The sequence below is a fragment of the Megascapheus bottae genome, chromosome 15 (genome assembly GCF_031878675.1).
Source record: "Megascapheus bottae isolate mThoBot1 chromosome 15, mThoBot2.hap1, whole genome shotgun sequence".
Taxonomy (NCBI): domain Eukaryota; kingdom Metazoa; phylum Chordata; class Mammalia; order Rodentia; family Geomyidae; genus Megascapheus; species Megascapheus bottae.
The window spans coordinates 44524722-44549641 of NC_143523.1; the positions used below are offsets into that span (position 1 = coordinate 44524722).

At 52.3% G+C, this 24920-nt stretch overlaps 2 protein-coding genes across 2 annotated transcripts in view; one reads left to right on the top strand and one right to left on the bottom strand.

The window, feature by feature from the left end:
• The window catches only part of Cdh23 (cadherin related 23), a 305993-nt gene that overhangs the window by 204540 nt on the left and 76533 nt on the right, over nucleotides 1-24920 (top strand). The window contains exons 21-29 of the mRNA XM_090346502.1: nucleotides 672-861; nucleotides 1064-1209; nucleotides 2829-3048; nucleotides 5036-5188; nucleotides 6043-6156; nucleotides 8586-8734; nucleotides 17029-17089; nucleotides 17893-18041; nucleotides 24028-24163. Of these exons, the coding sequence (XP_090202628.1) occupies nucleotides 672-861; nucleotides 1064-1209; nucleotides 2829-3048; nucleotides 5036-5188; nucleotides 6043-6156; nucleotides 8586-8734; nucleotides 17029-17089; nucleotides 17893-18041; nucleotides 24028-24163 (1318 nt within the window). The remainder of the gene's footprint in view (nucleotides 1-671; nucleotides 862-1063; nucleotides 1210-2828; nucleotides 3049-5035; nucleotides 5189-6042; nucleotides 6157-8585; nucleotides 8735-17028; nucleotides 17090-17892; nucleotides 18042-24027; nucleotides 24164-24920) is intronic.
• Nucleotides 11502-11903, bottom strand: C15H10orf105 (chromosome 15 C10orf105 homolog). Its single transcript, XM_090346504.1, has one exon. It carries the CDS (start codon nucleotides 11901-11903, stop codon nucleotides 11502-11504), a length of 402 nt encoding a protein of 133 aa, XP_090202630.1.

Sequence of the window (24920 nt, forward strand, 5' to 3'; positions counted from 1 at the left end):
GGCCACAAGTAGCAGAAGGCTAGCCTTGAGTTTTAAAGGTTCAGCGACAGTGCACAGGCTTTGAGTTCAAGCCCCAGGACTATCATGAGAGAGAAAGAAAGAGGGGGTGGGGGGAGGTGAGGGGAGAGAGAGGACAGAGAAAAGAAAGAAGAGGAGAGAAGAACAAGGAAAGAGATGACCAAGAGAGGAAGGAGGAGGTGAGGGAGAGAAGAGAGAGACATTGGGACACATCTCCCTGAATGTCTAGAGAGGACAGGCACGCAGAAGTATCCTCTGGCCCCTAGCTGGACTCTAGAGGGGAGCAGTAATGGCTCCTCCTGTCCTCGAGACCAAAAAGCCTCCCCAAGCCTCACCGTGAAGTGGAAATGGCCCTAAGGCTGTGGGCAGTGTGTGGAGGGGACCTGGGGCCTCTACGACACCAGGTACCTGTGTCATAGTCACGTGCTTGTGCTGGTGCCCGCTGGACAGGCTGGCAGAGTCCTCCCTGTCGACGCCCTGTACACTCATATTAGGGCCCTGCCTGTGGTCAGCACAACAGAGAAGCCAGGCAGCCAAACTCCCTGAAGCCCACGCAGCTGCTGGGGCAGGACGGGGGTTCAAGCAAGGATGCACCCTGCTGGCCTGCTGCCAGGCAGGGGATGCAGCAAGCCATCTGTTCCTGTCCCTGGCAGGTGGTGGCTGTGGACCCTGACCTGGGGGAGAATGGCACCCTGGTGTATAGCATCCAGCCCCCCAACAAGTTCTACAGCCTCAACAGCACCACGGGCAAGATCCGCACCACCCACATCATGCTGGACCGCGAGAACCCTGACCCCCTGGAGGCTGAGCTCATGCGCAAGATCATCATCTCCGTCACCGACTGTACGCCCCACGTGACCCTTGACCCGCGGGAGGCAGGGGATTGTCCTCCAGGGTCCTGGGGCTCACCCACATGGGGAGGGGTGCAAGGCTCAGACTGTGTGGGGAGTGGGACCCCCAATCCCCACTCTCTCCCCATTCACCTTTCTCTGCCTCTTTTCTCTTGCATTCTTCCCCCTCTCCTTCTTCCTCTCCCCCCCCACAGGTGGCAGACCCCCTCTGAGGGCCACCAGCAGTTCCACAGTGTTTGTGAACCTCTTGGACCTCAATGACAATGACCCCACCTTTCAGAACCTGCCTTTTGTAGCTGAGGTGCTGGAAGGCACCCCTGCAGGGGTCTCAGTCTACCAGGTGAGTGTCTCTCACCTTGTCCCTGCCAGCCACCCCACCCCTACACCTCCCCCACACTACCCCCCCAGCCCTTTGAGGGCTGGAGGCAAGGACACCAATCAAGACCATTAGAGGTCAGGCACAGCAGGCAGGCTTAGAGCAGGAGCAGAGAGGGACTGGTGGTGGTCTAGGTGGTCCTGGAGGCCCTCTGGGGGTGGAGGGCTTATGATCCAGAAGGAAGTAGATTTGCAGAGGCAAATCCTACCCCAAGGAAGGAGTGGGAAAGGCAGAAACAGATCTGGGGAGGGAGGCAAATATCTAGGAGGAAGCTGGGCGCTGTTGGCTCGCACCTGTAATCCCAACTACTCAGGAGGCTGAGCTCTAAGGAACTGTAGCTCCAAGTGAGGGAGCACTAGCCTTAAGCAAAAACGAGCTCAGAGGCAGAGCCCAGGCAGTTCAAACCATAGGACCACCAAACAAACAAACAATAAAGCAGGGAGGCCAAGTCTGAGAGTTTTGCAGGTCAGATGATGGAAGGCTGGCCCAAGACTCCCCAAACCCACAGAAGGTCTGGCACGCAGGGCTCCAGGTTTTTGTGTGGGTGCCCCACCCACTCCCCTGCCTTCTATAAGTGCCAAGAAAGTTCCACTAAGGCTCCCCTACTCAGCCAGAGGATTTATAGAGCTTCACCCATGACTTGTAGCCTAGGGAAAGCTGGGCTCATCCAAACCCCAATCTCAGGACAGCTACCAGTCTTCACAGAGCAAATGAACCCCAAACTCAGAGATGTCAGAGGAAAGAGACACCAGCCAGTGCCCCTCCTAGTTCCTAAGGAAGCAGCCGAGCCTCACGAGGAGGCAGGGGTAAGGATGCACCCCCCTGTCCCATCCAGGGCCTCAGCCAATAAAGATGTCTGCTGGATTTGCTGGATTAGAGCTATGCACAAAGAAAATGAAGTCATGAGCCCATCCTGGAGATCAGGAAACCTGGGCCAAAGCACCCTCTCGTGCAGTGTGTATTTCTTCCCTTGGTGAGAAGCCAAGCTTACTCCAAAGTTATGATCAACTGTGGTTAGACATGCAGCATGTTTAGTATAACTCTGGTCAGGACTAGATGAAAACAACTCTGATATTGGAAAGAGCCTCATCTGTTCTTGGAATCCAACAAATTGACAAATGAAACCGTCAAGTGGCTTTGTTTGTGTGTGCACACATACACGCTTAATCTCAGGGCTTGGACATTGTCCCTTTGCTTTTTTTCTTCTTCTTCAGTCATGGGGCTTGAACTCAGGGCCTGGGCACTGTCCCTGAGCTCAAGGCTAGTGCCGTACCACTTTGAGCCATCATGCCACTTCCAATTTTATGGTGGTTTAATTGGAGATAAGAGTCTGACGGACTTTCCTGCCCCAGCTGGCTTTGAACTGAGATGCTCAGAGCTCAGCCTCTGAGTAGCTAGGATTATAGGCATGAGCCACAGTGCCTGATTGTCTCTTAGATTTTTTTTTTCCTACCAGTCCTGGGGACTGAACTCAGGGACTGAGCACTGTCCTTGGGCTTTCTCAAGGTTAGAGCTCTACCACTTGAGCCACAGAACTACTACTTCCAGCTTTTTCTATGTATGTGGTACCATCTCTTCCTCAGGTGGTGGCCATCGACCTGGACGAGGGCCTGAACGGGCTGGTGTCCTATCGCATGCAGGTGGGCAGGCCCCGCATGGACTTCGTCATCAACAGCACCAGTGGAGTGGTACTCACCACCGCCGAGCTGGACCGGGAGCGCATCTCTGAGTACCAGCTTCGGGTGGTGGCCAGCGACTCAGGCACACCCACCAAGAGCTCCACCAGCACGCTCACTGTCCGAGGTGAGGGCCTCCTCCTGCCCACGGCCAGACCGAGGCAGGTGCCGTGGGTGGATGACAGCCACAGGGGCTGTGAACTGGCTATGGCAGCCCTCTCTCCAACAGGAGCATCTGATGCCAAGACTCGCTTGACCTCACCAGGCTAAAATTGCTGGCCAAGCCTGGTCCTCTTCCTGGCTATCTCTATGGGTCCCAGAGTCTACCAAGGTCTCCACCCCTCCTACCCCCGATCCTTACATCTGCAGAAGACTTCGGAGGGTGCTGGGACCCCAGAGGCCTGAGAGGCCAGGAGAAGGGGTGGAGTCCACCATCTTAGGAAAGCCAGAAACCTCTGAGCAATAAGCCAGACCTCTGCCCATGCTGCAAGAGGGCAGCCAGATCCCCTAGTCCCAGATTGCTCACCCTTTGGTTCCAGTGTTAAGCTGAGGGAAGTCGGGGCCATGCCCTAGGTTTGTCCTGGCTACCCTGGACACCAGAGATGGCACAGTGTTCTTTCTCTGGGTCCGAGGTTCTCCTGCAGGCACCAGGTAGCGTTTGTGTAAGACCCACTTCTTTCCCAGTGATGGACAGGAAGCAAATCTAGCCTTTTTTTTTCTTTTGCTTGAACTCAGGGCCTGGGCACTGTCCTTGGACACTTCTTTCTCAAGGCTAGCACTCTGCCACTTGAGCCGTAGTGTTACTTCTGGCTTTTTCTTTTCTTTTCTTTCTTTTTTTTTCTGTCAGTCCTGGGGCTTGAACTCGGGGCATGAGCACTATCCTTGTGCCTTTTCAAGGCTAGAGTTCTATCATTTGAGCCACAGCACCACTTTCAGCTTTCTCAATATATGTGGTATCGAGGAATCGATCCTGGGTCTTTGTGCATGCTAGGCAAGCATGCTACCACAAGGCCAAACTCCCAGCCCACTTCTGGCTCTTTCTGCGTTTGTGGTACCGAGAAATCGAACCCAGGGCTTTGTGCATGCTAGACAAGCACTCTACTACTAGAAATCTAGCCTTTAAGAGGGGACTCCAGAGCTTCTCTCTGAGGCTCAGCAGAAGACACACCCATCTCATCTCCTGGTGATGCCTCAGCTCCTAGGGGTAGGGCCACTTCCCTGCAGGGGTTACAGGTCACCTCAAGCCTTACCTGCCCAAGAAAGACAGGTTTTAGCCTGCACAGCTGGAAAAAGTTGTGTGTGTGTGTGTGTGTGTGTGTGTGTGTGTGTGTGTGTGTGTGTCTGTTCCGGTGCTGGGGCTTGAACCCAGGGCCTGAATGCTATCCCTGAGGCTTTTGCATTCAAGGATAGCCCTTCTGGCTTTTTTGTTAGAGATGAGAATGTCATGAGCTTTTCTACTCAGGCTTCAAACTGTGATCCTCAGATCTCAGATTTCTGAGTAGCCAGGATTATAGACCTGAGCCACCAGCACTGAGCAGAAAAACGTATCTTTCATGGGAATTAAGCCTTGGGGCTTTTGGGAAAGCCAGTCCCTTTCTTGGGACCCCTTCTCAAACTGGGGAGACCACAGCCCTTCCGCTTGTTGCTGAGTGACTTTGAACAAGTTGCTCAGCCACTCCTAGGCTATCTATCTGTCTGTCTATTTATCTATCTATCTATAGCATGTCAGATGACAACTGCCTCATAAGGAGGGGTGAGTGTGGGCCTGTATGGGATGTACTTAGTGTGAGCTTGACGTGTGGAAGAGCTCAGATGTGGTCTCCAATACTGTCCTTATGATAATCATCACTGCCATTGTTAGGCACACAGGGTAACGGAGCTCTAGAATTTCCTCCCTTCCCTTTGATAGCATGAGCGGGGACTGTGGGAGGTCCTGGGCCTTGGGTTAGCCTGGCTGTGGCCCCAGCAGGCATAGGAACCCTGGACTCGCGTAGGAGGAGCTAGCAGGGATGCCACTTGGGACCATCCCCCCCCAACTTGGAAATCCTTATTCTTGTGGTCCTGGATAATTAAAGTCGGAGTCAGGCCTAGCCTAAGTACCCTTCTGCCTACAGTGCTGGACGTGAACGACGAGACACCCACCTTCTTCCCAGCCATGTACAATGTGTCTGTGTCTGAGGATGTGCCACGCGAGTTCCGGGTGGTCTGGCTGAACTGTACAGACAACGATGTGGGCCTCAACGCGGAGCTCAGCTACTTCATCACAGGTGCGGTCTCCTGGGCCCTTCCCACCGCTCCCAGAGGGGCTGAAGTATGGGAAAGAGGAGCAGGTATCTCCCCCTTTCCCAAAGCATTTTCTCCTGGCCTGCCCCAGGGCCATGTGGCTGGATCAGTTGGTCCTCCATACCCCTAAGGAGACCAGTTTTCAGTCACTTGGTGCAAGGAACTTGGCAAGCCCTGGTCCCAAACCTAGTGTGGCAGCGCCCTCTGCTGATAGAATAATGCACTGCTGCCAGCTCTCAGGGGAGGGGTCTCCCCCAGCCCTAGGGAGGCCCCTCCCTGGCTCCCATCACCCAGCAGGATAGACATACCTGTGCCTGTCTACCCGTTCCTTATCTCCACTCTTGGTGCCTGCGTGAATCCCCACTTAGAGAGCTGTGGTGCTCAGCTCGTTCCCCACCCCAAGATGAGAGGTCTGGAAGATGCTCAGCTGACCCCAAAGTCCTCAGCCTCATAGAAAAGCCCCAGCCCTTGCTTAGCCACTTCTTCAGGACAGGCATAAGAGGACAGATCCAGGCTCAGGGCAGTACATGGAAATGCACCAAAAGTTGTGTATCCCTCTCTGCCAAGCTGGCCCTCGTGGAGCATCTGGCATACAGTAGTTGCTTCATAAATGTTGGCCACATCAGCTCAGGCAGGCTGCACCCTCACCAGAGCCCCTGGGCTCATGCTGTGTGGAGCATAGCTCCGGCACCTCACTTTCTCCATCTGTAAAAAGGGGGTTGTCATGTACCCTCACAGGGCATTTCCTGACTCAGGAGGAGAGTTGGGGTGTACCTCCCTTTCCCCCAACCTGAGCTCTGCTACCTGGGCCACAGCTCCCTTTTCTCCTGCCTTGCAGGTGGGAACGTGGATGGGAAATTCAGCGTGGGCTACCGCGATGCTGTGGTGAGGACGGTGGTGGGCCTGGACCGAGAGACAACAGCCGCATACACGCTTGTCCTGGAGGCCATCGGTGCGTGCCATGGCCTGCGCACTGCCAGTCTGCTTGTTCCCTTTAGAGTTTACATGGGAGGCAAGGGCGTGCCCGATGCCTCTGCCCAGACTTCTCCCCATGCCAAGTCACCAACCTACCTCTGGAGAGCTGTCACTGAATCCAGCCCTGGTCTCAGGCATCAGCTAGCAGGAGCAGTGACCTTAGCCACCAACCTTCTAGAGGGCTTCCTAGCTGAGACACATCACCAGGCACTTGGGGAAGACAGAAGGCTGGGGGAGGGGACAACAGGAGCCAGCCAGCACCCCAACATGTGGCCAGCTGGCCTAGGAAAGAAGGATGGGTTCACTTGTGGTCCCCAGCCACCCTGTCCCCTCCATGGGGTGACCATGGCCTAGATACCCAGCTCTGGGCATAGCTCTTTCTTGCTAGGGACACAGCCCAACAGCTACCCAAGGCTGGCCCTTGGCTGGCCCTCACCAGCTCCCTGGGTCTGGGATGGTCCTGCAGAGCCCCTGAAGACCTTAGGTCTAGAAGTCAATCAAGGCCCGTGTCCCTGAACACAAGGGACCACAGCCAAGTCATCCGTAGAATAATTAGGTGTGAACATTTAAGACTCTGGAGCTTTTATTCCAAAGATCAGCGCTCATGCGTTCCCCCACCCTGTCTCTCTCTGTCTCATGTGCTCTCACTCTCTGTCTCTTGCTCTCTCGGTCTCTCTCTGTCTCTCTCAGTTTCTCTCCCTCCCTCCCTCCCTCTCCCTCTCCCTCCCTCCCTCCCTCTCTCTCTCTCTCCCCCCTCTCTCTCTCTCTGTCTCTCTCTCTCTCTCTCCCTCTCCCTCTCCCTCTCCCTCCCTCTCCCTCTCCCTCCCTCTCCCTCTCCCTCCCTCTCCCTCTCCCTCCCTCTCCCTCTCCCTCTCCCTCTCTCCCTCTCCCTCTCTCCCTCTCCCTCTCCCTCTCCCTCTCCCTCTCCCTCTCTCCCTCTCCCTCTCTCCCTCTCCCCCTCCCTCTCCCTTTCCCTCTCCCTCTCCCTCTCCCTCTCCCTCTCCCTCTCCCTCTCCTGGTCCTAGGTGCACTGCGCTGAGCTTTTTGTTCAAGGCTAGCATTCTGCCATAGCTCCACTTCTGTTTGCTGGTTAATTGAATAGTCACATGCATAGACTTTCCTTCCCTGGCTAGCTTCAAATGACGGTCCTCAAATCTTAGCCCCCTGAATAGCTAGAATTCATTACAGGTATAAGCCACCAGTGCTCAACTGTTTCTTTTGAAGCATCAGAAGCTCTTGTAGTCCTGTCTGCATTGTGCCCATTACCTGTGATCAGAGTAGAAGACAGCTGTCCTTGAGGTGGACCTGCCCAGGAGTTTCCTCCCCACTCCCTCCCATCCCTACTCCTGCAGCTAGTGAGTGGTATGCGGTTACTACCTGCATACCACTCTGTGTCCTAGGTTTGTTGGGACAAATGGCCGCAACTTTAGTGGCATACAACACCAGGAATTTGGGCCAGGAGTTTGGTGTCGTGGTGAAGTGCTTGTCTAGCATGCATGAGGACCATAGTTCAATTCCTTGGTACCACATACTTATTGTTTAAAAGGCCAGAAGTGGTGCCGTGGCTCAAGTGGTAGAGCTCCAGTCTTCAGAAAGCCCCAAAACAGTGTTCAGACCCTGAGCTCAAGCCCCAGAACTGGAAGAAAAGAAAAAAAACCACAGGAATTTGTTCTGTGCTGGTTCTGAAAGTTCAAACATTAAGGTGTCAACAGGCCCACAGCCCCAGCAAAGGCTCTAAGGGGGAATTCTTCCTTGACCTTCAGCTCTTGGTGGGGGAAGCATTCCTTGTCTCCTCCAACCGTGTGTGTGTGTGTGTGTGTGTGTGTGTGTGTGTGTGTGTGTGTGTGTGTGTGTGTCTTTCTCTCCATTCTCTCCTCTCTCTTTGGGACAAGTTCTCACTACCTTGTACTGATCTCAAGCTGGGCTCCCATGATGTTCCTGCCTCAGCCTCCTGAGAAGCCGAGACTATAGACATGTACCACCTCGCCCAGCAAGGAGGACACATATCATTGAGTATATGGTCCATTTTGGATAAATCCAGGATGACTTGCTCTCGAGGTCGTTAATTATATCTTCAAAGATACACATTCTTCCCCAAATAAATTCATATGCACAGATTCCCAGGGATCTCCATCCATTCACACCCCACCCCCACCCCCAAATGCCTGAGTGGCTCCTTTGGGAACTGAACTGCCTGTTTTACGGAGTTTTTGTAAGGATGACATGAGTTAGAAGACTGTCTGGCATGGGGTGGTATGTCAGCATTAGCTCTTGTTAGTGTCATTACTAATCTGGATAATTGTGTCACTGCTTATAGAGGCCCCAACTCTGGTGTCCCAGAGCATATGGAGTCTAGGAAGTCTGCCCCTTGGGTAGGGGCTGACACTTGTCTTTCCTTTACCATAGACAATGGCCCTGTAGGCAAACGCCACACAGGCACAGCCACCGTGTTTGTCACTGTCCTGGATGTGAACGACAACCGGCCCATCTTCCTGCAGAGCAGCTATGAGACCAGCGTTCCAGAGGACATTCCCGAGGGCCACAGCATTGTGCAGGCAGGTGGCCCGTAGCCCCTGGGATGGGGTGGGCAGGAGCCGGAGTGGGGGGGCAGGCACACCACTGCCTTGTGGGAAAATGGGGATCAGGGCCTTCCTCCCAGGGAGAGTGGACCCCCGGGTTGTGTTAGCTGAGGACAGACCTTGCCCCCCCAGAAAACAGGAAAGGCTATGGCCTCCCTCTCCAGCCCCCACTACCCCCCAGAAAGCCTTTCAGAGCAGGAAGGAGGGGAGGTTCTACTTTCCTGGAAAGGACCTCAGAAGAGAGGGCCAGGGCCCAGCGAGGCCAGAACAGAGCGGCTTTCACAGTCCCTTGGCCAAAGCTCTCCTCTTGGAAGAAAGCTGGAGGAAGAAGAAAGGAGCCACAGCTCAGGGTTGAGAGCAAGAAGGGGAGGAGGAGCCTGAAAACCTAACTCTCCTGCCCCAGGCCTCAGTTGCTAGGTGGGGAGGGAGAACGGAATGAATTACTCTCTTCACCAGCTGCCGGGGCTTTCCACACCATGGCCACCCAAGGCCGAGCCAAACACAGCAAAGCCAGGCTTGCCCACTGGGACTGGCTCCCGGGCCAGGAAGCAAAGGGGAGTAAAGGAAGAGCAGGAGGCCAGGAGGGCGCCTGCCTCCCTGCGCTGGGACCCAGAGGGGCTGACAGGCAGAAGATGGAGATGCACAAAAGGCTGGTTCTAAAAGAGAGCCCTTTCTTCTGGCCTCAGCCGCTGGAGGGGATTGGAGAACCTGCTGTAGGATCTGTAATCTATAGCCCAGGAGCTGCCATCCTTAGCTCACTGACAGACATCCAGGACCCACAGCTCACTTAACATAAGGCATGGAGGCCTTTGAGAGCCCCCTTTACCCCACCTTCAGCAAACTCCCCGCTCCCATCCCCACCCTCCAGGAAGAGGGCCTCCTGGCCAGGGGACAATAGTAAGTGACCAGCTGACTGCATTTAGCCTGGGATGCGAACCAGGAAGGCAAGAAAAAGCAGGAAGGGAGGGAGAGACATGCCCTCTCTATAACCCCTGCAGAAATACCTTCTATTCATACAGCACTACTCAGACTGAAATCCTGGAGTCCCTGAATGATATGATACAGGTCACCCCTATCCCTCTCTGCTTCTCAGGGAGAGAGAGTTCAGGGTCTCAGGGCCTTCTCCCCGACCCTGCAAGGAGTGTCCTGCAAAGACCTCCTCTCCCAGCTCAGTGGCACCTCACCAGGGCCAGTCTAGAGAGCAGCTTTCATGGGGTGAGGGGTGGGGGGTCCCCAGGGAAGAGACCTGGGCAGTACAGGCTCCCAGCAAGTTCCGACTGCAAGAGGCCTTGCCAGGTGCCGATGGCTCACACCTAGCTGCTCAGAAGACTGAGATCTGAGGGTCATGGTTCAAAGGAGCCTTAGACAAGAATATCCGTGAGATTCTTATTCCCAATTAATGACCCAAGAGCCAGAAGTAGAGCTATGGTTCAAGTGGTAGAGCACCAGGCTTGAGGAAAAATGACAATACTCAAGTCCCAAGTTCAAGCCTTATCATTAGGAAAAACAAAACAAAACAAAAACCAGAGACCTTGTACCTCCATGCCCAGATGTAATAAGTAAAGCCGGAGTTAGACAAACAGAACCTACTGCACACAGTAGCAGGGGCAGGGGAAGGGGGAGGGATATCCATTGGGCACTGGGGACCAGTGAAGTGCATAGAGCTACTGAGGAATCTCACACCAGAGCTTGGGCTTGTGAAGACTTGGCTGGCTGTACTGGGGGTCTTGGCAGGGAAGGCTAGGGCTGTCTTGGATTGAGGCCCATTCGGCTGACTCTGAGACAGAAACTGAACAGCTCAGGCCCTCTTCTTCATATCTCCTCAATCTTCATATGTGAGACCCAACCAAAGCATTTAGCCTTGCCCTAGATAGGAAAGGCCTAGGACTTGGGGTTCTGAGCAGTCTGTCCTGCGTTTGCTTTGGTGGGTTGATAGAGCAGACATCACAAACATCAAGTCGTGTACCTACTGGGGTTCAGGCCTGAGTCCTACAGCTGTTCCAGGAGAGCTGAGTCGTCTCACCTGAGGAGGAGCCGTCTCCTTCCTTAGGTGAGGTGTGGAGCCACTGTGCACTATCCTCAGAGTCCAGGTGACATCACTTCTGCCACTCTGACAGGAGCCTCTTAAGCCTTCTTTAGCTCTTCCTCATAGAAGGAGGAAATCAAGATGACTGCCAGGATCACAGGGTTTTTTACATATGTGCCCCTTCTTCCTGCGGACAGCCAGCCAGCTGGTCTACTGGGAGGGTACTGGCTGCTCCTGGATCAGCCAGCAGGAAGTCAAGAAGAGGGGTGCAGGGGTCCTCTGCCTGGCGCACTGAGTTGGCACAGGCTGAAGGCAGTATCCTTCCCCAGTGTGGGTGAGCATCCTACTTAGCAGGGAGGGGTTGGGACAGCCCCTGGCCATTCAGCCACTCCTATGAGCTGTTAGCCTTGCAAAGAGGGCGCAGCTTCTGCAGGAGCCCAGCTTGCTGCTCCTAGTAATGATGGGGTCTGGATTCCAGAAGGGGGCATCAGGCCAAGGGCTTGGATGGCTCTGGTGCTCATCTCTTGTTCCAGGGGTCTGCTCACCAGCAGCAGGGTTCTGGCAGAGAGGAAGGCTGCTCCTCTGGCCACCCCAGAGAAAGGACACAAGGTGGGCACACAAGGAAATCCTGCAGGGCAGGGTCTAGAGTGCTGGGACCTCTGTCCTGCCACAGCCTGAGTGCTGAACTCCATCCAGGCCCTGTGTATGGACTCACTGTCACAGTGTAGTGGATTCTGTGCAGTCACTGGCACCTTGGTTATCCTCCTGGCCTGGCAGAGGGCGTCGTGAGGCAGTTGGCCGGCCACGCCTAAAGCTGTGCAGGGAGAGGCGCAGAGAGCCCAGGCGCTTCCACAGCCTGAGGCGGGGCTCGCTGGGGCTGGCAGGGTGATGTGGCATGTACTCTCGTGCCCGCCGGTGGCCTGGGTCCAATGCAGCTGGCTTGCAGAGCATCATGAACAGCAAGCAGGAGGCCAGCAGCAGGAAGATGCAGGCCAGGGCAATGAGCACAGGGATGGGGCCTGCCATCTCTACCAGAGGCCCAGGTGTAGCCAGAGCTGTGAGGAAGGCTGTAGAACTGGCACCTGCAGGGCTGGTGACAGAGGGGCTCTCTGTGTCCATGGTGCCTGCAACAGACAGGAGGCAGAGGCTCAGGCGAATCTGCTAGAGGGGCACAGAGAGAGACATCTGGGGAACACTGAAGTGAACAGGCAGTGTTAAACTAGATCACATTACAGCCCTGTTACAGATTAGAACAACAGATCCAGGGAGGTGACAGAGCTAAGTGCTGGTCACATACACTTGATAAATGATAGAGCTGGGCCTGAACTGAAGATTGCTTTCTGCTCCACCCCTTGCTCATCTACTTTGCAGGGAACAAAAGAGTAATTAGTGCCTTCTAACACATCAAAAATCAATTCTCATGGAATACAAGAGCTTGTGGCCTGAAAACTGAGGGCCTAGGACCAAATCCATCTCTAACTTATTCTGTAACCAGAAGCAAGTGGTAGATTCTTGGATGTTTTTGCCAGCTAACAGGGGCCTGCCTACCTATAGTCTAATGCCAACATCGCAGAACCAGGGCCTATTGTGTATTTTGCTGGGTTCTTACAAGGTTCCTAATTTTGAATACATTTTTAATGTGTGCTAGTACTGGGGCTTGAACTCAAGACCTCATGCTCTCTCTTGGCTTTGTCACGCAAGGCTGGTACTCTACCACTTGAGCCATACCTCCATTTGCAGCATTTTGCTGGATGCGTGTAAATAAGATTCTCTTGGACTTTTCTACCTGTGCTGCATCAAACCTTGATCCTCCGATCTCAGCCTTCTGAGTACCTAAGATTATAGGTATGAGCCACCAATACCCAACCATGACTGCTTTTTTACATATATTAAACAAACAAGAAGTGGCTCTGTGGCTCAGGGGTAGGGCAGTAGCCCTGAGGTGAAGTGACAGCATCTAGGCCCATGACTCACAAAAAAATTATACATATATGTGTGTGTGTGTGTGTGTGTGTGTGTGTGTGTGTGTGTGTGTGTATCAAGATATCAAGAGAATTTCTTGAAATCTCTAAATTTTACCACTGGGCTGAGTTCTTGCCTTGTACTAGCAACTGCCCCCACAGTACTACCCTCCTCACACAGGCCCACTACACACCTTATTTTGCCTGCTTGACCCCGTGGGTCAAGTCTGACCTGCTCCCAGGGAAACTGAGTCCCAAACAGGAAGAGGCCAAGCCCAAGGCTATATTATAAGCTAGCAGCCAAGAGAATGCCAGAACCAGATTTCCTGCCTCCAGTTTTGGCCTCCATAATTCCCACACCTCTCTTCCCCCAACTCTCTCTCTCTGAGCTCAGTGAGTTATTCCAAGGACAGGTAAGAAATCAAGCCATAAGGAGTCGGCAGGCAGGGTTAGATATCATTTTCCTGCCAGCATTTCTGTTATCACTAAAGACCATTCCAAGCTGAACATGGGCTACTCAGGAAGCTGAGATCTGAGAGTCACACTTCAAAGCCAGCCTGGATAGGTAACTCTTATCTCCAATTAACTAGCAAAAATCCAGATGGGGAGGTGTGGCTCAAGTGGTAGACACATACACACAAAAGATCATCCCATCCTAGCAGCTGGTCCCCCAAAATGGAAAACCTGCTGAGCTTTGCAGGGAGCAGGTAGAAGTGGCAGATGATTGACCCCTGGGCCTGGCTGCCAGGTCATGAAGTACCCAAGAGGACAAGTGAGCAGCTCTCTGAGCATCCAGGCTGGCGATCCCAGTACTGCCCTGCAGGCCCGTGTCCACACTCTTCCAGCTTACCAAGGGAATCCAGAAACCTGGGCTTTTTTTTTTTTAAGGCAAACATTCCTGATGTTTAAATATCTATATCTAATTTGAATTTATTTAAGGCAAGGAAGAAAAGGAGGCAGATTCCGCAAAGACCATATAAACATGATTCTAAAAGGTTTGAAATGAATTTTTAAATATTTCAAAATAGAGCACATTAAGCCCAGGATTGTGTGTGTTTGAGTGTGTGTGTGTACCCGCACACATACCACAGCAGTCTCCATCCAGCCTTTTAGGCTAACATCTGTAATCATTGAATTATACAAACTAGGACAGGAAACTTAAACCTACCCTGATACCTGGGGGCATCCCTGAGTGGTAGAGTTCCTGCTTAACAGCCATAAGGTCCTGGTTCAAAACCCAGTATCACCAAAAACTCATCTTCCTTGTTTGGCCTTGAAATCTCCCCAGGAGTGAGACCGGTTGGGGGCAGGGCTGGGAGAAGCAGTTTCTGCCCACCTGGCCCTTGATGTGCTCTTGCCTGGGTTCAGGAATCAAGTTTTTTAGCTACAAAGCCCAGCTGAAAAGGCTCAGTTCTGCCACTGTTGTGCATGTAGCTGTGATGAACCCTGCCCACGGGTGATGGGAAGTGGAGCATGATTACCCAGTCCTTTACCCAGGAGCCCCCACCCCACCCTAGCACTCACCTGCCATTGTACGACCTAACTCCCGGCTTCTGTGCCCCGCCAACAGTGGGCATCCAGAGCTTCCTTTTGCCTGCCATCCGTCCCCTACTACCACCCCTCCCAGCCCCTCCAGACAGAAAATGACGCCTCTCCACTTGTGGCTGGAAACTCTGATGCCCGTCTAGCTGCCCAGGGCCTCCGCCTTCCAGGCCCAGAGCACACTCTGGATGGGCAGCCTACGTGTCAGCCCTTCCTGGAGTCTAAGCAGGAGGAGGGACAGGGTGTGGCCTGCGGCCAGTTTGCAGGGGAAGAAGAGCAGCCTCCCTCCGGCCTCCTTGGGCGATGCTTGGCCAGGGTTAAGGAAGGGCTGTCTGAGTTGGAAGATACTGTACCCTACTAGTTTTGATCCTGCCTGCAGGTCTCGAGGTTTGCTTCAGGAAGAACACAGGTGGGGCTGTGAGTGAACCTGCACAGTTCCTGGCAGCCAGGGACGCCAAAGTGCTTGCCCAAACCAGTCACCTTCCCCAGAGCTCAAGGCAGGTCTAGTTGACAGATCCCTCCATCAAGGGGTACTGGGTCCCAGGAAAGCAGCTCTTTAAGGCCAAACTGGGATCGGTCTTGAGAACAGGGGATGCATATCTGCAGGCTCCATCTAGAACATTATTGTTTTCCTTAGAGTTCCATAGAGCAGGGCCTGGGAGGGCAAAGAAGCCCACTGTGTATCCACAGCCTGGTCATTGCCTCTCACGGGCTTGTTGCCACTCTCCACAAACCAGAAAGCCCACCAAGCACAATTTCCTGTCATCTCCAAGCCCCCAGCATGGGCCCCACCCACTTTCCTCTCCAGCCTCTCTCTGCAGTTCCCCATACCCACCTCAGAGCCAGACCGAAGCACAGCAGAGAGGTCTCTCAGTTCTCCAAGGAGGACAAGGCCGCCTGTGACCAGGCCTACCCTGGGCTCTGCAGTGCCCTGGGCCCTTAACCAGCCAAGCCCGCACAGTGGGCCTCTCCCCTGCTCACCAGCTGGACACTGGGAGAGTCAGGGCCTGCCTTGGGGGAGGGGACAACTAGGAGGGTAGGGATGGCAACTGGTGGAAAGAAAAGGGGAGCCCTCCTCCTCACTCCAGCCCATCTCCCTGGAGCCCTCTCAAGGACACAGACAAGGTCTTTAATGACCTTCCAGGCATGGTGGGTAGGCTCTGCTCCCCCTTGGAAGTTTGAATGGTATGGGCAGCATGGTCAGGGCCGCCAGCAGGTTGCTATTCAATGTCTGCCAGCCCCCAGGTTACCAGGGAAAGGGGCTACACACAGAGAAGCAGTGGGAATGATGGTCCGGGCCGTCCCCGAGGGCCTCCCTGTGCCTTGGCTTAGAAGAGTATTTTCCCTATAAAAGCTGGAGAGTAAGGGACAGCTTGTAGGATAAGTGGCACACATGCACACACACACACACACACACACACACACACACACACACACACACTGCGCTCTACCCTCTCCCCACCCCTAACACATACTCCCCTCCCCTTCCCCAACCTCCTCTCTTTCTAGAAGCCAAAACTTCCCTGGCAACCCACAGCTTGCTTAGCTTCTCCCCTCCAGGGGCCTTGTAGCTCCCAGGAAACAGCCTGGGAGGAGTCATGGCTATGTCTGAGACCTATGCCTGGGGCCACCCCAACTTTTAGACACCCAGTGATCGGATTTTGGCTCTTCCCTCCTGCCCTTATCTGTGTCTCCGTGTGTGCTCGCACACGCACACGCAGGTTGGTCCTGAGCCTTGAACTCAGTGCCTATGCATTGTCTTTAAGCTTTCATGCTCAAGGCTAGTGCTCCACTCCAAGTCTTTTGGTGGGTATTGGAGTCCCAGGGACTTGCCTTGTCTAAGCTGGCTTGAAACCATGATCTACAAATCTCAACTTCCCGAGTAGGATTGCAGGTGTGAACCTGGCACTTGGCTCTTTTTTGAATCTTTTTGAAGAACGAGGTAGGTTAGGTGCCATTGATTTGTAGACAGTTTTTAGATTGGTTTTTAGTCAGAGTTAAGTGAGGGTCTTGCCTCAAGTTTTAAAAACAAGAAAACAGATACCAAATGAAGGAAGGGATGCCAGGCTTTTATCTTGATTGCATTGTGGGCTGATATGAAGAGTCAGTGTTTTTTTGTTGTTGTTGTTTGGGGTACTGTTTTGTTTTTTGCTTTTTAGTAAAAACAGTATCTAAGAACCTGAACTAGCCAGTGCTGGTGATTCATACTTGTAATCCTAGCTGCTAAAACTGTGGTTCAAGAGGTAGAACAACATCCCTGAGCACAAAAAAGCTCAGGGGCAATGCTTAGGCCCTGCATTCGGGCCCCAGGGCCAGTGCACACACTGAAATAAATTCAGTGTGGTGCAAGGACTTAAGGGAAAGTAAGTGTGGGCAGGAAGCCTTGGGGAACCCAGCTTCCCCAGTGAGGCATTCATGATCTCCCAAGGATCATAGGCAGGAAATCACAGAAGTGTGAAGTGACCTCTTTCAGTCTGGATCCAGAAAGTGAGGGGACCATCATTTACCTGCTCCCCATTCCCTGCTCCCCTAAGAACCTAGAGGCAGGGCACAGGCAGGGGCAGAACTGGCCCTGCACAGGGCAGCAGGAGTCCTCCCTAGCTCACTTCCCAGCCAGCCTCTATAGGAAAGCACAGATTTGGGCAAGCCAATGGGGGTGGGGGAGAGGGGCCAGGGAGCACAGGCAGAGAGAATTGGGAATCATTCCAGCATCTCTCTCTTTCTTTCTCTCTCTCCCTCAGCTGAAAGCTACGGATGCAGATGAGGGCGAGTTTGGGCGTGTATGGTACCGGATTCTCCATGGTGAGTGGGCTGCCTTAGGACGGGGAGCCTAGGTAGGGGTGGGGGGGGGAACAATACTTTTCTAGCTGCTTAGAGTCTGGGAGATGAGGCTAAGGAAACCCCTAGCACTTGTACACACATGCTGGGGCCTGAGGGAAGAATTCTCTGATTTCCCAGCATCCTCCTGGGAGGTTTCTGGGAAATCAGCAGACTGTTTTGTGCCCAAAGTGCCCCATGTACCACAGAGCTTTGCAAAGCCATCACCCCTACATAGGATCTCTTGGAGTCCAGGGAAGCTCCACATGGATTCAGGGGTTCATTCTCATGTTCCAGCTAAAAATCAAGGTCCCTGCCAATCACTGTGGCCACAGAGTGGAATCTGCTGATCTGCCCACTTCTGGTACCCAGAATAAAGTCACGTTCTGTGAACTACAATGTCAGAGTGTGGCAGGGAGCAGGTCCCAAAGGAAAATCAAGGGCAGCACACCAGCTCAGCTCCCAGAGATGCCCACTGGAGCCTGAATTCAACCACCCACAAACCCCAGGCTCCTTATAGTACCCTAGATTCTTCTGAAAATTTTAGGAGTCCTCATACCACTTATACCTGTAGCTGTGTGGATCAAGGGACCCTCCCAGGCTTCCTATAAGGAGGAGGCTGGTAGACTTCTGTCCCCCGGTGAGGACATCCTAACACAGGGGCTTTTATGTCATTATGGGCTTCACCAAGTTTCTGAGATCTTTTGGCAGGATTAATGTTCCAGGGGGATCCAAACCCTCACATTCTCCCATCTCACAAGCTAAGCTTAGTGCATCCCTCCACATAGGTAACCATGGCAACAACTTCCGAATCCACATCAGCAACGGGCTCCTGATGCGAGGTCCCCAGCCCCTGGACCGAGAGCTGAACTCGTCCCATGTGCTGATGGTAGAGGCCTATAACCACGACCTGGGCCCCATGAGGAGCTCCGTGAGGGTGAGACCACAGCTGGATCAGAGGTGGCCAGCAGCTGTAGCCTGGGGGGTAGGGAAGGGCTTCTACGTTTTTCAATGCTGACTGACATCTGTGGGTAGGGGTTGGTGTAGCTGGGATCTCCCAAAATGGGACCTGCCATTTTGCTGTGAGCCTCAGTTTCTCCAGGGTTGGCCTTGGCTATGTAGATGCCAAGTTGGCTTTACATATGAAGAAACTGGGCCCCAGAGAAGTCTCTAGGGATAGAATCAGGACTTGAGCCCATGTCTTTTGGGTCCAAGCTCAATACTTTTCCCTCTGAAATTATTTCTGAAATATTTGCATTCCCAAATGCCCCATGGACTATGCTGGGGTTTTGTTGTTGTTTTGGTTTGGTTTGCTTTTAGTGGCCCTAGGGTTTAAACTGAGAGCCTTACACTTACAAGATTGTCGCCCTGTCACCGAGCCATGCCTCAAACACTGTTTACTCCTGGTTATTTTATTTTTTATTTTTTAATTGTTCTTATAAAGATGATGTGCAGAGGGGTTATAGTTATATAAGTAAAGAGTAAATTTCAGGACAGGGAATATGGCCTAGTGGTAGAGTGCTTGCCTAGCATGCACGAAGCACAAAGCCCTGAGCTTGATTCCTTGATACCACATATATAGGAAAAAGCTGAAGATGGTGCTGTGGCTCAAGTGGTAGGGCGCTAGCCTTGAGAAAAGAAAAAAAGAAAGAAAGAAAACAGCTCAAAAACAGTGCCCAGGCCCTGAGTTCAAGCCCCAGGACTGGCAAAAAAACAAAGCGAGAATACATTTCTTTTGGGACAGTGATACCCCTTCCCTAGCTCTCTCCCACTTTTTCCCTCCTGTCCCTACCCACAAGTTGTATAGTTCATTTTCAATATAGTATCCAATGAGTACTACCGCTGCATTTGTTCACTTTTTGTGCCACCATTTCTGTGTCCCCTCTTATCCTCCCAAAGACAGATAAATGAACAAACAAGACAAAAAGAAAAAAAACTCTAGTTTCCACTTCCTGGAATTCATTTTCATAAATAATCTTTTGTATGATCAGATGCACATAGGCATTGAACTTTCGTGTTCCTCTCCTTCTCTGGTCTCACTGTGTGTGACTACCTAGGATCCTGTATAATTAATTTATTATGTCCCAGTATACAGAGGAGTTACCATTCAACACAGTTTATGAATACAATGCATCTGGGTTTTTTTTTGGGGGGGGGGCAAGCGGAGGAGGCTCATGGGGCTTGAACTCAGGGACTAGACACTATCCCTGAACTTTTCACTCAAGTAATACTTTACCACGTTGAGCCACAGTGCCACTTCCAGGTTTTAGGTAGTTAATTGGAAATAAGAGTTTCATGGTCGTTCCTGCCCAGGCTGGCTTCAAACCACGATCTCAGATCTCAACCTCCTGAGTAGCTAGGATTACAGGTGTGAGTCACCAGCACCCAGCTTTACAATGCACAGTGACCCTTTTGACATTCTTCCCCATCCCTCCCAACTCTAGCCCTCTCTTCAACTTTTAATTTTGTAGGATATGCATTGAACTTTATTACTGTCTTCTCTTTCCCCCTCCTCTCTTCATTCCACTCCCCTGGTTATTTTGGAGATGAAGTGTCTAGGACTTTTCTTCCTGAGATGGCCTCAAACCCAGATTCTCTGGCTCTCAGCATCCTGAGTAACTAGGATTACAGGTTTGGGCCACATGTGCTCAGCTTATATTTTCATTTTTAATTAATGCATAATAATTATCCATATTTATGGGATACTATGTGACACTTTAATACATGTACCCAAAACACAATAATCAGAACTCTTTCCCTCCTTCACTCTGCACTTAAAACCACTGTGGCCTTTCCAAGTACACAGAGATGAGCCCTTGCTAGGGTGATGTTTACACAGTCCTACCAGCAGTAGGCAGATAGAGGACTGAGAAGAAAGCTAGGGGCATGGTGATAGAGCAGCCACGAAGCAAATGCAGAGTTCAAAACAACAAGAAAAAGAAAAAAAACTCTGAAAGCTACACTTTCCCACCCCCCAGCAGAGTCAGCAGCCCACAGCCCCTTCCCCTAGAGCAGTGGGAAGTGAGTCAGACTTCAGACATCACCGTCACTCACCAGTGGGAGAGGACGGGGAAAGGAGCAGAGATCTATGGGGACTTTTACTCAGAGCTGAGTGGAGCAGATCAGCTACTCTTATCAGACCATCTCCAGGGCTGTTTGCCCAGGCTGGAAACAATGAGCAGAAACCACCTGGCCAGCATGTCACTCATCACTCTTCACTCAGGGAGATGGGGCCTGGTGAGATAATCAGAGTATGTCCCAGGCAGTCCCTTTCTGCCACTCTTTGTGTGACTCTGTCTCTTACATACCTGTTGACCAGCCTGCCCACAGTGCAGCCTGCCTTGGCTGGCCCCTTTCAGACCATAGGTGCTCACATCAGTGATGCTAGGTGGATGCCTGGACTTCTTGACCTCCGCCCTCTTCATGGCTCTCTGGGAAGTGCTGGGTCTCCTGTCAGTGCCATGGTATTGAAAATCCAGTTTTAAACTGAACGTTTTGTGTGAAGTAGATCAAAGGTGGGCTGTGCTGCTGATGGGTGCAGGGGTGAAGCATGCTATGCAGCACCTGCTCCCCACCAGCATTCTCACTGTCACACAGAGATTTCTAAATTTGAATTCAGCACTCTTAACTGCCCTAGGAGGTGAATCCTATATGACACCATTCTGCAGATGAGGAAACAGAGGCAAGGAGAAATTAACCAACATTTAGGGTCCCCCAGCAGGAAAGGAAGAGTCAAACTTCCCCTGGCAATCAATCATTTCCCCGCCCCCTTTCTCCCCCCATCCCTTCCTCCCCCTCTCCCTCCCCATCAGTTATGGGACTTGAACTCAGGGCCTAACACTTTTTCTGCTTAAGGCTGGTGTTCTAACACTAGAGCCATAGCTCCATTTCCAGCATTTTGCTGATTAATTGGACATAAGAATCTCACAGATTTTCTGCCTGGGACAAGCTTGGAACTACAATCCTTAGTTTTGTTCTCTTCATGGCTATGCTGTGCTAAGCACCGCACTACCCCGTGACAGGAGACATTTCAGAGCAGTCAGAGCTACTGCCTGGTCCCCAGGAAGTAACCTAAGCATGAGAATTTGGGGACTGTTTCCTAGGATGGGGGCTTTGGTGACCCCTGATGGTCTATGAGACCGTCAGGAAAATGAGGGCGGGAGAGGCGATTCCTGATAATAGCATGAGGCTACAGTTTTGCCCTGGACCAGTTTCCAAGCTGCATCTGAGTTGCTGTAGGGACCATGAACATATCCCAGATCCTTCTTTGAGGACCAGGGACCTCCCTTGGTGATGTCCAGGAAGCATGGAGAATTACAATAGGAACTGTCCTCTACTGTCCTGTCCCCACTGGAGGTCACAATCCTGGAGAGAAAGCAGGATGGCTCCGTGAGATGCCAGATAGCTCCCTCCTGTTGTCAGAACTCGGCCAGTCTGTTTCCGGCACAGCTGTGTCTCTCAGGTTTGCAAACCACATACCACCTTGCCTCCTGTCGCTGCCGCTCCACACAAGGCTGAAACCATCAACAGCCAGTGTGTGGGGCCAGGCTCCCCAATACCTCTCTTCTCTTCCTCTTGCCCTGCTTCTTTCCCATAACCCATTGGTTATATAATCGTTGGGACTCCAGGAAGGGAAGGCTCACAGTTCAGGAAAGATGGACAGTTGGTTTCTATTTACAGAAACAGAGTTCCCAAAATTCATCCAGACAAATTCCCCTACACCCACCCCACCCAGAATCTCTCTGGCCAAGGTCTAAGCAAAGCCAAATCTAGAAAATTTCAGCCTGTAAACAGCTGTGCTAGAGACTGAGTACTTTTAGTTTGCATATATGGTTTCTCAGTATCTAGATGTGAAAACTCACATAACCTAATGTCTTGGGATAAGCAAAATGGAGGGCTCCCCTTTGCTTCATGGGGCCTATCCTCCCTTAACCCTGTACCCTACCCCTCCCCTCCGACTCTAATACTAGTGAGGTTGACTTGACCTGCTTACAACAACAACCAGAAAAGCAACTTCAAAGTGAGGCCACAGCCAATCCCAGTGGCAGTAATTAATCAGGAGCCAAATGTATGAGCTGCTCTGAGGCCACATAGCCTCAGACCCACCATCCTGCTGCAATCTTACAGCATAGATTCATGGAGTCCGTCTTTCCTCTCTTCGTTCTCCTCTTTCTTCTCCCTTCTCTCCTCTTTCCTTTCTCCTCTTTTTTTTTCCCCACCCCCCAGCCATGGGGCTTGAACTCGACCTGGGCATTGTCCCTGAGTTTTTCAGCTCAAGGCTATCACCCTACCCCTTACCACTTCCAGCTTTCTAGTGGTTAATTGGAGATAAGAGTCTCATGGACTTTAGTGTCCAGGCTGGCTTTGAACCATGATCCTCAGATCTCGGCCTCTTGAGTAGCTAGGATTACAGGCATGAGCCACTGCACCCAGCTTCCTCTTTATTTTTTTTTAAATGCCAGTACTGAGACTAGAACTCAGGGCATGGGCATTATCCCTGAGCTTTTATGCTCAAGGCTAGAGTGCTACCACTTGAGCCACAGTGCCACATTTGACTTTTTGGTGGTTAATTGGAAATAAGAGTCTCACAGATGATCCTGCATGACTGGCTTTGAATCATAGGTCCTCAGATCTCAGAATCCTGAGTAACTGGCATGAGCCAACAGTACCCAGCTTACTGAATCTTCTTGCCCATGTCCTCTGTCCACCCTGGCTGCCCTGACTGTGGTAGGCTACAAGGCTGGTGTCTCCCCATTACTGGAACTAGTTCACTCACAGAACAGAGCAAGGAGCTGAAGAGCTGGTAGGTTGAGAACCTAGAGATTGCTGTCCTCTTCTAAGCCCATTTATTTCTGTGAGAGCTCAGGCAAGCTACTTCTTCTCCCTGGGCCTGTCCCCCTTCATTTCTGAAAGGGGTGAGAGGCCATTCCCTCCCTCCAGCTCCTGAGGCACCTCTGTATACCCCACCCTCTTCTCTGCTGGTGCCCTGGAGATGAGAAGGGATGGCAGAGAGAAGAATGGGGCTGCCATGATCTCTGCCATAAACACTACTGTCCCGTATCAGCCTCTAAACAGTTATTTTTCCACACACATCATAGGCGTTCATTAAAGAGAACTTAGCACGTACAGATGGGCGATGAGGTAAATTAGACCTCATTCCATAATTCAGAAATGACCACTGTCATGCTCCCCAGAGCAACTCTGAGATGAGGCCATGAGTCAGAAACTTCTCCCTGGGGAAAGTGGGAGGGGCAAGGGCATCAGGAAGGAAGCAGCCAGCAAAGTGGACTGTCCTGGGTGGAATGTAGTCAGGGGACTTGTCCCAACTTCTGGGTGGACAGAGAAGTGGCCACATGCTTGCAAAGTCCAGATTGGCCATCCCAATTGGATGGAATGCCAACAAGGGCTTCATTGAGAACCACCTCACTGCCCTGGACAGGGCCCAGGAAGCCTGGGATATCTAGGCAGCAAGCCCTCAGCGTCTGTCCTGTGGGCCTTGGTTCCTAGCTGTCCAGTTGCCCAAGTTGGGCTGATCCTCTTTCCTCTACCCTCCACAGTGCTGGCTATTGGCTGGCAGAGGCACTTGAGAATCACAAACAGATTTCATCGCTAGCATCCTCTACCCCAGCTGCCAGCAATGTCTTCCTATATGCGTTTTAAGACTTGAATGGACTCCATGTCCAGAAGTTTTGGTGGCCCTGGCTAATACCTTAGGAACAGCATGGAGATGGCAATGTCATGATACTCTTGCCCTTTCCTTGTGGAGAATGTTGATGGTCCCAGAGTTCTATCTGCCATCCTAGCTGCTCAGGAGGCTGAGATCTGAAGATCTTGGCCAGGCCTGCTAGAGGGTGCTCCCACTCTGGGCAGACTCCCAGTCTCCACCCCACCCTAACATTGCACCCTTGGCCTGGCCCTCACAGGTGATCGTGTATGTGGAAGATGTGAACGATGAGGCCCCCGTGTTCACACAGCAACAGTACAGCCGCCTGGGGCTTCGAGAGACCGCCGGCATCGGCACATCCGTCATTGTTGTTCGAGCCACAGACCGAGACACTGGTGAGGCGGGCAGGAGAGGCATAGGAAGTCCCGTTGCTCAGAGTGACCCTCTTAGCTCACCTGGCCCGATCCTGAGGGGCCCTGTCACCCTCTGGCTCCCCATAATTGAGTGTCCTCTGGGTCACTGAGGCACTCCTACGATGGTTGTAATTACTCCCCACAGATGCTGAGGCCTGAAGAGCCTGAGGCCAGGGGGCTTGTCCTGGCCTCTGGCTGGACAGAGGAGAGGCCATGAACTTGCAAAGTCCAGATTAGCCATTCTGGGACCTGGCAGCTCCCCTTTAGCCTTTGGTGAAGGGTTTGCATAGGACTTGCGAAAAAACAAGTTAAAGGGGGCCTTATCAGAAAACTGGCTGGGGCCTGCTCTTCTAGCTCAGGGCCTGGTACTCAGGCTTTGCCAGATCCATTCCTTCCTCTGGTCTGCATACATGGCTTTGGGCTGCCCTGAAGGCAGGCCTCAACCCCCAGGGAGCAGAGACCATGTTCTCAGCACTCAGAGCCTTCCATCTGAGGAACCAAGCAGAAATTTGGCTACCGCTAAGGATGTCTGAACAGTTTCTAGATCAAAACCCCTCATAAAGAGACAAGGCCAAGAGTTTGGCCTAGTGGTAGAGGGCTTGCCTAGCACACACGAAGACCCAGGTTCAATTCCTTGGTACCACATACATAGAAATGGTGCTGTGGCTCAAGTGGTGGAGCTCTAATCTTGAGAAAGCCCCAAGGACATTGCTCATGCCCTGACTTCAAGCTTAGAACT